This window comes from Telmatherina bonti (assembly GCF_933228915.1).
Source record: "Telmatherina bonti genome assembly, chromosome: 3".
NCBI classification, from domain to species: domain Eukaryota; kingdom Metazoa; phylum Chordata; class Actinopteri; order Atheriniformes; family Telmatherinidae; genus Telmatherina; species Telmatherina bonti.
In genome coordinates this window covers 40560153-40571938 of record NC_136621.1, presented here as the reverse complement: position 1 = coordinate 40571938, position 11786 = coordinate 40560153, and the positions used below count along the sequence as shown (strand labels likewise).

The following is an 11786-nucleotide window of genomic DNA, read 5'->3' as shown; positions in this document are numbered from 1 at the left end:
GGGGAAGAAGAGGAAAAGGAGGGATGAGGAGGAGAGGAGGTAGACGGGGAAAAGGAGGGATGAGGAGAGGAGGTAGACGGGGAAAAGGAGGGATGAGGAGGAGAGGAGGAAGAAGAGGAAAAGGAGGGATGAGGAGGAGAGGAGGTAGACGGGGAAAAGGAGGGATGAGGAGGAGAGGAGGTAGACGAGGAAAAGGAGGGATGAGGAGGAGAGGAGGAAGAAGTGGAAAAGGAGGGATGAGGAGGAGAGGAGGAAGAAGAGGAAAAGGAGGGATGAGGAGGAGAGGAGGAAGAAGAGGAAAAGGAGGGATGAGGAGGAGAGGAGGAAGAAGAGGAAAAGGAGGGATGAGGAGGAGAGGAGGAAGAAGAGGAAAAGGAGGGATGAGGAGGAGAGGAGGAAGAAGAGGAAAAGGAGGGATGAGGAGGAGAGGAGGTAGACGAGGAAAAGGAGGGATGAGGAGGAGAGGAGGAAGAAGTGGAAAAGGAGGGATGAGGAGGAGAGGAGGAAGACGAGGAAAAGGAAGGATGAGGAGGAGAGGAGGTAGACGGGGAAAAGGAAGGATGAGGAGGAGAGGAGGAAGACGGGGAAAAGGAGGGATGAGGAGGAGAGGAGGAAGACGGGGAAAAGGAAGGATGAGGAGGAGAGGAGGAAGACGGGGAAAAGGAAGGATGAGGAGGAGAGGAGGAAGACGGGGAAAAGGAGGGATGAGGAGGAGAGGAGGAAGACGAGGAAAAGGAAGGATGAGGAGGAGAGGAGGTAGACGGGGAAAAGGAGGGATGAGGAGGAGAGGAGGTAGACGGGGAAAAGGAGGGATGAGGAGGAGAGGAGGAAGAAGAGGAAAAGGAAGGATGAGGAGGAGAGGAGGAAGAAGAGGAAAAGGAGGGATGAGGAGGAGAGGAGGAAGACGGGGAAAAGGAAGGATGAGGAGGAGAGGAGGAAGAAGAGGAAAAGGAGGGATGAGGAGGAGAGGAGGAAGAAGAGGAAAAGGAAGGATGAGGAGGAGAGGAGGTAGACGGGGAAAAGGAAGGATGAGGAGGAGAGGAGGAAGAAGAGGAAAAGGAAGGATGAGGAGGAGAGGAGGAAGAAGAGGAAAAGGAGGGATGAGGAGGAGAGGAGGAAGACGGGGAAAAGGAAGGATGAGGAGGAGAGGAGGAAGAAGAGGAAAAGGAGGGATGAGGAAGAGAGGAGGAAGAAGAGGAAAAGGAGGGATTAGGAGGAGAGGAGGAAGAAGAGGAAAAGGAGGGATGAGGAGGAGAGGAGGAAGAAGAGGAAAAGGAGGGATGAGGAGGAGAGGAGGAAGAAGAGGAAAAGGAAGGATGAGGAGGAGAGGAGGTAGACGGGAAAAGGAAGGATGAGGAGGAGAGGAGGAAGAAGAGGAAAAGGAAGGATGAGGAGGAGAGGAGGAAGAAGAGGAAAAGGAGGGATGAGGAGGAGAGGAGGAAGACGGGGAAAAGGAAGGATGAGGAGGAGAGGAGGAAGAAGAGGAAAAGGAGGGATGAGGAAGAGAGGAGGAAGAAGAGGAAAAGGAGGGATTAGGAGGAGAGGAGGAAGAAGAGGAAAGGAGGGATGAGGAGGAGAGGAGGAAGAAGAGGAAAAGGAGGGATGAGGAGGAGAGGAGGAAGAAGAGGAAAAGGAAGGATGAGGAGGAGAGGAGGTAGACGGGGAAAAGGAAGGATGAGGAGGAGAGGTGGAAGAAGGGGAAAAGGAGGAATGAGGAGCAGAGGAGGAAGATGTCGGTCGGGTGGGAGGATGAGAGGTTAATAAAAGTAAAAGTGGGGGACGTGCCTCGTGCCGCAGGTGGCTCATCTTCTTGAGGGAGGCGCGCTTCCCTCGGGACCTAAATCCCCGGACCCCCCTCCTTCCCTTCTTCCACCACACAGGCAGGGCGTTGGGAGGTGGACACGTTGATCTGGATGGTGAGAGAGGCCATCAAGGTGGTCTCCATCGCTGCACCCAGCATCGCTTCACCTCCCAGTTTTAATTACACTTAGTCAACATAACACAAAAAACACACACTGACAACACATGGACATATTTTGGGGGGGGGGGGGGGGGGGGCATGCAGTGTGCGGTGGGCGGGGCTGCTTTGGTGGTCCCGCTCCCAACATGATGTGGTTACTTCTTCCCAATTTTAATTGCAAACAACACACACTTCACAATCATTCATAAGCTGGGAGGGAGGGGGTGACGATGGGGTCCTGCCACGCCCCTATTTCTGGGGCTGTGCCGGGGGGGTTTGGGCGGGGGAGTGGTGCTGTTCAGGGGGCCTGGGTCTGGGCTGGCCTGGCGGGGGTGGGACTGCTGCTGGCCCTGGGTGGTGCTGGATCGGCTGCATGTGTGGAGTGGTGGGGGGGCGTTGACAGGGGTGGGGGGTAGTTGTGGGGCCCTGATCGGGGCCCTCCTATCCCCTGCTCCCCCGGGGGTATCTCACAGGGGACACGTTGGGAAAGAAAGGTGAGGGCGTGCATGAGCCAATGGATGAAGTGGTGAATGAATGTTAGGGTAGAGGGGGGGTGGGGGGATCAGGGTGAAAGAATTTAGGAAAGTGGATGGCCGCTGGGATAGGAGGAAGGGGGGGGGGGGGGGGTGTATGTGGGGTTATGTTGGTGGTACAGGGAAGTGATGGGGTGGGTGTACAATGAGGACTGTGAATGTGGATAGAGGGGTGTAGGGAGGTGTGTGTGTGTGTGTGTGTGTGTGTGTGTAGAGTGGGGTATGCGTGTATGGAAGAATGGGTGATTATAGAGGGAGCAGGGATGTGTGTGTGAGGGGTGTGTGTGTATAAAGAACGGGGGTAGGAGAGTGTGAGTTTGAGCGTGTGTAAGAGAATGGGTGGATAGGGTGTGTTTAAGGAGGAAGTGTGGATGCGTGTGGGTGTGTGTGGGGGTGGGTGTGTGTGTGTGTGTGTGTGTGTGTTTGTGTGCGTGGGTGCGTGGAGGGTCTTGGTGCTCGGGGAGCGCTGCTGGTGAACTGGGGTGCGGCCTGGCTGCCGCTCGGTGGCGGTCTGGGGATCCCGGCCCTCCGTCGGTGTGGGCTGGGCCCTCTGCCTGCGGGGGTGGGGGGCTGCTTCTGGGCTCTTGGGGCCGTGGGGCCTGCGCTCTGTCTGCTCTGGGGGCCGGTGGGGCCGGTCCTCGCTGGTCCGGGCCTGCTGGGGCCTGTTCCCCCTGACTGCGGGGGACTCTGGCTGGGACCCCCCTCTGCCTCCTCCTGGGTCGGTGCATGGCTGGCTCCGGGGTGGGGCGGTTGGGGTCTGTGCCTGGGGATGGCTGCCGATGGCCCGGGTCTCGGGGGTCCTCCTGGCGTGCCTCTTGCCTTTGTGTGGGAGGGGTCACACTGGCATGGTCTTCTCTGAACACGTTCCACTCTGCATGTTCTGCATGTGACACAGTCACCGAGTCGTCTGCAGGTTTATTCACTAACAGCAGCTAGTTTTCTCATTTCTGTTTGTTTCTCATTTATATTTAACTTTTTACATTCATAGTTTAGTTACTATGATCTAAAGTTGGCTTGTATGTGTATGTATATGTGTTCATACTGGCAAGTGTGTATATGTTTGTACGTATGTATGTGTGTGTATGTGTGTGCATAGAGGTGTGTGTGTATATGTATGTATGTGTATATGTATATGTGTACATATGTATATATATGTGTATATATATATATTATGTGTGTATACGTGTGTGTATATGTATGTGTATGTATGCGTGTGTATGTGTGTGCCTGTATGTGTGTATGTATACATCTGTAGGTTGTTTTCTTTCTTTTTGTTTTTGGGTTATTTTTTAGTTGTTGTTTTTTTCTCTCCCTTTATCTCTTTCCCTTTTCTTATGAGGTGTTTCTTCTCCTTTCTCTTTCTGTCTTTTGTCTGTCCTCTCTGATCCAGCAGTACAAACTCTACAATTCAAACAACAATACAAAATAAACATAGAAATAAAATAAAAATTCAGAAAGTCAAGGGGATCATTATATCTATAAAGCTTCCCCTGGCAGAGAAAATTTGCTCAGCAGAACATCCAGACCATCATTCTGCTGCCTAAATGCTGGACAAGACAAAAAAAAAAAAAAAAAAAAAAAAAAAAAGTAAAAAGAAAAGGGGGAGGAGGGCGGGAGGATGGGGGTGACAACAGAAGGTGTAAAAACGTAACACGCCTAGAAACATTTGCGATGTGGCTTGAAAACGATGGACACGACATACCCGCAGGTTCCGCTAGCATACACAGCAACGTCTCTGTTCATGCTGCAGACAATGGCAGCAATGCCGGAGGTCACCACTGGGGGCAGCACCTGCACTCTGAAACAGTGGAAAGGTCCATTTCTGTGCTAACTGGAGTGTTTGTTGATGTGCAACGGGGAGGAAACATTGTAAATATGGCGGTAGCTGCGAAAGAGGTCTTAGAGGCGCTTTTCAAAACTTTCCACCATCTTGTTTAGCTTGATCTTGTGGTTATGCTACAGCGCCTCTCGTGTTCAAGACAATATTACAACTAGCATTACTGGTTACCTTTCGTCAACGTGAGGAATGCATAGCAGCCATCATTTGTACATGTTGCTAACAGCAAGTCATTTCCAGCTACAATACGACATATTCGTATGTCGAATTATAGCAGCCCGGTTAGATGGTATCTTTACTCACATGCTGGGTCAAATGTCCCATGTACGGACCACCACATTTTATTTACCTATTTCTGTTGAAATCTTGCTGATTCTTCTACGTCTCTTTCCTGCTTCGTATCACAAAGACGCACCAGTGTAAAGAAGTTTGTATTTTCTTCTGGTCCACTCTCTTTGAGTCGCTTCGCAGAACCATTAATGTGACTTTTCTGGAGAAGAAGCTGTGTCATGTCAAAATAAAAGGTCATAAATAAAAAATAAAAAGTAACGTTTTTATGGCAAACTCTCCTTATTTTCAACTGTCTATTGGTACTGGCTTAATAAATACCATTAAAATAATAAAAAAGTGCTGAGTCATCAGTCGCATTGCTTATTTTTTATGAATGTTTTCAGTCTGTGGGAATCATTGAGTCTCAGTTTGGAAGCTTTTAGATTCCTCATTTCACATGCATGAACTCTGCTGACTCGCTCATGAACTTCTCATGTTAATATAAAGACATGGGGGATAAAATGACTCAGAACTGTATAGAAGACTTTTGAACTTGAAATGTTGAAATATTAAGACGCCAACAACTTTCCAAAATTTGATTCATGGCAAAATCTTAAAAAGAAATCTGAAATTCGTCTGTTGTGTCTGAAAAACATCAAGAATTTGAGCGAATTAACTCATCTTCTTGGGATAATTTAAAGAGATTGTACAAAAAATAAAAGCAAAGTTGACATAAAGAGAGAAACTTTGAGAGTATAATCGGAAGGAAAAGACGACCAGCCGTTTGAAAACAAAAAAGCCATTTAAAACTATGACTCCCATGATGCCTTGCTGGTCCAGCTGTCACGTGGTGTTCCGCGTCACATGACTCTTGCTTCAGCAGCAAACATGGCAGATGTGGAAGCTACGAAGTCTCTGAGCAGTCTGCTGAACGGAATAGCTCAGAAGATGTTTTATCAGAACAGCGAAATCACAGAAGAGCTGCTGAAAGATGAACTTTTCCCGGAACTGTCGCAGGAGGACTTCCGGGCTTTACACGAGAAAATGAAGGGCCTCCTGAAGGTAAACACCGAGTCTGACAGGAGCCCGGAACAGAAAACGCTAGAAAACAACAGTCTCCTACTCAACTTTATTTATATAAAACAGACAAAAAGAAGGAAAAACGATGAAGCGCCGCGTTTTTAATGAAACGTCTGCCAAGTTATTTCTGCGCTGCTGCCAGCAGGGGGCAGCACTCACACAGACTGCGGTGAGCGACCTGAGGGAAGTTTTATCTGGAAATTTAATGATAAAAAGCACGTTTTTCCTCAATAAACGCGTTATTTCTTATTCTTTCAGTGTGTATTCCATTGTAAAAGATAAAGTAAAATACACATGTAAAATAAAAAGATGAATTATATTCTTTATTTCCTAATAATATCCTAAATTTTGTCCCAGATTCTGTATCTTCAGTTTCAGAAACATCAATGCATGGATTTATTAAAACATCTGCAAATCGCAGCTGTGCTTCGCTGACAGTTTGGACATATTTTAACTTAGTGAGAAACTGGAACGAAACGGAGCTGTTGATGTTTAGTGTATAAGCTGTAGTTAATTGAGAATAAAGAATGTCATTAAATAATTAAATATCTCATTAAATAATTATTAAAATGTGATATTTCATTTAAAACAGAATAAATTAAATACATAAATGTGTTATTAAATGCATCTGACTCAGTAAAACACATCCATTATATGTGAAGAATTATTTCACTACTGAATGAATTCTGTAGAAACTTCCACAGCAGCTCCAGAGGTGACTGGATTTGTTTGACGCGCCGTTGGTGGGTCCCAAATGAAGCACATAGGTCACAGATATCATAGACTTGTTTATTGAAAACTGTTACATATACTGCCTAGGGCTGGGCAATATGGCCGAAAAAATTTTTTTTTTAAACCAAATGCAATTTCCGATTTTAATTGATATTTTTCAGACATTTTGATATAGAAACATATTACAGAAGTGTAATGGAAACACTTTTTTCCGTCTACGTGTCCCCAGACGTGATGTGGTAGTCGTGACCATTTAATTCCTGGCAAATTTCAGTTTTAGAAAAGAAAGAGGGAGAAAAGCTTCGAAAATCTGAAGCAAATTCTCCGCAGCAAGTAGAAAACCCTAAAATAACGCGACGTGCCCACGTTGCATTAACCACAGTTTTTGTAAAATCTCACGAGAGAAACGAGATTTTACGAAACTTGATGCTAATGTGCTAAACATTGTTCAATGGAAACACCCGCAAATCACAACTGTTGTTTGTCGAAACGTACAAAAATAATTTTTATTTTGCAACAAAATGTAATAGAAACGCAGAGGGAGCACTTGTACGTTGCTAGCTGGCATGTTGTTGTTAGGACTGGGCGATTCATCGGATTGTAATCTCAGTACGATCTGGGTTTTCAACTATCATAAAAAATAAAAGGGTGTGATTATTTTTCTCTCTGCAGTTTCCTCTCCTGCTGTCTTCAGCTGCTAATCGAGCGTCTCTGGCGTTGCAGCGCTGTGCTGTAAACTCCTCCCACAGCCGCTTTGCTTTCATTCAGACACTGTTGCCAACTTGGAGACTTTCTCGCTAAATCTGGAGACTTTTTTTGTTAAAAGCGACAAATCTAGCAGCTTTTACTGGAGTTATTAGAGAGTTTTCTGGTGTTTTGGCGACTGACTTGAAGGCACATATTGTTCTGCAGTTACTGTAAGGAAGGAGTAGCGGGAGCCTCTCCCGTCCTAAAGCACTCCCAGGCGGCCAGTCTCAGTCGGCTCCGGCTGCAGGTCAATGTAGAATAACTGCAGTAGGTTGTGGAAGTTCACCTAAACATAGTTTATATCATTGTCAGTGACAACTGGCTGCATTATTTTCCTATACATAGTTCGGCCAGTTAAACACTGTAATATCCCTCCGTTACGGGGCGTTACCATAGCAACGCGTTAACCAGCTGGTTCAGATCAGCTGTCTTTTAACAGGTGAATGAGAGAAACGCGCTGCAGCCTGATAGCGGTTGTTTGGCATAAAACATCCAGGCCAACGTAAAGTAGTTCCTATATAAGCGGTAAAAGCGGATTAAACAACTGGAACCGTCCATTAGACGGTTATAATGCACGACACGGAGTCTAGAACACCACGACGCGCAGCGTTGTTTATAAATACTGGATAATGGTGTTAAATAATCGAGATCTCAATTTCAGTTCAAATAATGGTGATTATAATTTTTGTCATAACTGAGCAGCCCTAGTTGTTGTGTTTATGTGTTTCTATGGGAAACCAGTGGGTATGCGCATCAACTAGAGTGGTCAACATAAATGACAGCTTCCCAGCCCTCCTCTCCAGCAAAACCCGAATGACTGGCTGACAGTACCCTTTTAACTCCTCAGCCCTACACCGATCCACATTCACGTGACCCCAATCCATATCACCATGACAACAATGTAACACCAACCATCCACCCAGTGATAATTCCCCACAAACTACATTTATGGCTCCTACAAATTCTTTCATGTAGTTTTGTGTCAGCAATTAATTTTATCTGTCTGTCCATCAAAGTCAGTGGGCGGGACTAACACTGATCTAGTCCAATCCATGGCTTTGGTCTACGTGTGAAAATGTTTTTCCGTTACCTTTAGAGATAAACTTCTGAAAAACCTCCTAATGACAGAAACATTTTTGCTATAATTGCGATATTTCCATTCGCAGTTTTTGTTGAGATATGAGGAGTTTTCATCTTGTGGTCGAAAACCGTCACCTGCTTTGTGGTTTTACCACCCTGATCTTCTTCTCGCTTCATGTTTCAGTCCATTGCCACAGCGGACATGGACCACGCCCAGCTGGAGGCCTTTCTCACCGCTCAGACCAGGAAGCAGGGCGGGGTGAGCGCCGAGCAGACAGCCGCCCTCGCTCGTTTCTGGAAGAACCAGCGGGTCCGGGTACGGGAGAGCCTGCTGGCTCAGAGCCGCTGGGAACCCAGCCTCAAGGCTCTGTCCTGGAGGGTGGACCTCCAGGCAGCTGACAGCCGGGGGGAGACGAGTCCTAGCGGTCCTGTCGCCATAATGGAGCTGGAGCTTAGCAGAGCCGGACAGGTAAAAGTCCCACCTCTTTTCCTGCTAAAACACATTCAGTCCTGGGATTTCTGCAGGGAGGGGGGGTCAGAATTTAATCCATCCATCCATCCATCGCCACTGCTGCTTATCCGGGGTCGGGTTGTGGGGGCAGCAGCCTAAGCAGGGAAGTCCAGACTTCCCTCTCCATAGCCACATTTGCCAGGAACACCTCACCAGGGAGGTCCAGGAGGCATCCTGACCAGATGCCCGAGCCACCTCAACTGGTTCCTCTCGATGCGGAGGAGCAGCGGCTCTACTCTGATCTCCTCCCGGATGACCGAGCTCCTCACCCTATCTCTAAGGGAGAGCCCGGCCACCCTGCGGAGGAAACTCGTTTCAGCCGCCTGTATACGAGATCTCCTTTCGGTCACGACCCACAGCTCATGACCATAGGTGAGGGTAGGAACGTAGATCGACTGGTAAATCGAGAGCTTCGCCTTCTGGCTCAGCTCCTTCCTCACCACAACAGACCGGCGCAGAGCCCGCATTACTGCAGACGCCGCACCGATCCGTCTGTCGATCTCACGCTCCATCCTTCCCTCACTCGTGAACAAGACCCTGAGATATTTAAACTCCTCCACTTGAGGCAGGACCTGACTCCTGACCCGGAGAGGGCAATCCACCCTATTCCGGCTGAGGACCATGGTCTCAGATTTGGAGGTGCTGATTCTAATCCGAGCCGCTTCACACTCGGCCGCGAATCGCTCAAGCGAGAGCTGGAGATCACGACCAGATGAAGCCAACAGGACCACGTCATCTGCAAAAAGCAGGGACCCAATCCTGAGGCCACCAAGCCGGATCCCCTCAACACCTCGGCTGCACCTAGAAATTCTGTCCATATAAGTTATGAACAGAATCAGTGATAAAGGGCAGCCTTGGTGGAGTCCAACCCTCACCGGAAACGAATCCGACTTACTACCGGCAATGCGGACCAAGTTCTGACACCTGTCGTACAGGGACCGGACAGCTCGTACAAGGGGGTCCGGTACCCCATACTCCCGGAGTACCCCCCACAGGAGCCCCCGGGGGACACGGTCGAACGCCTTCTCCAGGTCCACAAATCACATGTAGACTGGTTGGACAAACTCCCATACCCCCTCCAGGACCCCAAAGAGGGTATAGAGCTGGTCCGCTGTTCCGCGACCAGGACGAAAACCACACTGCTCCTCCTCAATCCGGGATTCGACTATCCGGCGGACCCTCCTCCCCAGGACCCCTGAATAGACCTTACCAGGGAGGCTGAGGAGTGTGATTCCCCTGTAATTGGAACACACCCTCCGGTCCCCCTTCTTAAAAAGGGGGACCACCACCCCAGTCTGCCAATCCAGCGGTACTGCCCCCGATGTCCACACGATGCTGCAGAGATGTGAGCTTTATGTGTGTGTCAGAGAAATGTGTCATGTCTGGGTCAGCATCCCGCATCCGGGCTCAGCCTGCCTGTTCTGGCTGCTAGTTCCAGCTGGTTATGGCTGGTTGAAACTGGTTACGGCTGGTAAAAACTGGTTGCGGCTGGTTGAAACTGGTTGCGTCTGGTTGAAACTGGTTGTGGCTGGTTGAAACTGGTTGCGGCTGGTTACGGCTGGTTGAAACTGGTTGCGGCTGGTTACGGCTGGTAAAAACTGGTTACGGCTGGTAAAAACTGGTTGCGGCTGGTAAAAACTGGTTGCGGCTGGTTGAAACTGGTTGCAGCTGGTTGAAACTGGTTGTGGCTGGTTGAAACTGGTTGCGGCTGGTTACGGCTGGTTGAAACTGGTTGTGGCTGGTTGAAACTGGTTGTGGCTGGTTGAAACTGGTTGCGGCTGGTTTCAGCTGGTTGCAGCTGGTTTCAGCTGGTTATTGCTGGTTGAAACACTTAACGGCTTGTTAAAACTAGTTGAAACAGGTTACAGCTGGTCACAGCTGGTTGCTGCTGGTTGAAACTGGTTACGACTGGTTGAAAATGGTTGCGGCTGGTCCTCGCCCCCCCCACCCCCCCCCCCCATTTCTTTCGAAGAATAAACACGCAGCAACCATATACGTTCCACAAGGAAAGAACTGCATACCCCCCCGCCCCGCTCCTCCAGTGACAATTGCGAATGACCGGTTCCCGATTCCGAACAATACTTTTCCAGAACTTCACAGGTATGGTTTTTCTGTGTATGTGATTGGTCAGACGTTACAAACTCCGCCCTTTTTTCAAGTGAGTGCGTTCAAGACAACAAGCCCAGGTTTAAACTACACAGTTGATGACCAGTTTCTAGGACTGATTTTCCAGGTCCTGAGTGCCTGGGTAACCTGAGTAACCTAGGTAACCTAGGTAACGGAGCACTGCGCTTGTTTTAACGGCCTCTTGGTCGGTTTTTCTTCTTCTGTCCGTCTCTTATAGGACTCAGAGTTTCTGTGTCTGGAGTTTGATGAAGCCAACGTGAACCAGGCGCTGAGGAAGATGGCCGACATCCAGGACAGCATCGACAGAATTCTTCACCGTCCCTGAGACGAGAGAAAGCGTTTATGAAAGACAATGAAGTCATGCTGCAAACTGGTGTTTCCTTCCGCCTTCTTCCTCTTCTCGTGGCTCTGATGGGTCCATGTGGAAGACTGGATCCAGGACCTGTTATTGCTATGAAGTCCTGCAGGTTTTGCTTTGTGACCTGCAGCGAAACATTCAGGACTTGCAGCAGAAGGAGATGTTGGAAGCTTGTATCACATCAGGTGTTTGTGGATGATGGAACGACATCATGTGACAGCAGTGATGTTGTCGATTATACTGCAGCGAGGATGTTTGTTCTTCCAGCTCCAAGTATCGAATCTGAACCGTGAATTCTTATGAGCGAGCTTGAAACGCTGCAGAGTGGCAGTGAAGGACAAAAGATGGAAGAAATAAAGAACATTTTTGGCTTGAAAGTTGAAGTTTTGTCCTAAATCTGTCTGATTTGGTTCCTGCCATCACCATCTTGGCAGGGGCATAGATGTCGTCTCACCTGGAAAATAAAAATATGGGCAAAGAGGTGGAGCTGAGAGGGGGGCTGTGAGCGTCATGGTGGATGATTGACATCAAGCGAACTCCGAGCTTTCTGT

The 11786-nt window shown here is 48.5% G+C and overlaps 1 protein-coding gene across 1 annotated transcript; it reads left to right on the top strand.

Annotated features, from left to right (window-relative positions):
• Window positions 1-5488: 5488 nt before the first annotated feature.
• commd1 (copper metabolism (Murr1) domain containing 1) lies at window positions 5489-11580 on the top strand (the record flags this gene model as incomplete). The annotated part of the gene is made up of 3 exons (XM_079265092.1): window positions 5489-5662; window positions 8424-8708; window positions 11095-11580. 3 exons carry the CDS (start codon window positions 5489-5491, stop codon window positions 11200-11202), a joined length of 567 nt encoding a protein of 188 aa, XP_079121218.1. The 3' UTR covers window positions 11203-11580.
• Window positions 11581-11786: the final 206 nt, after the last annotated feature.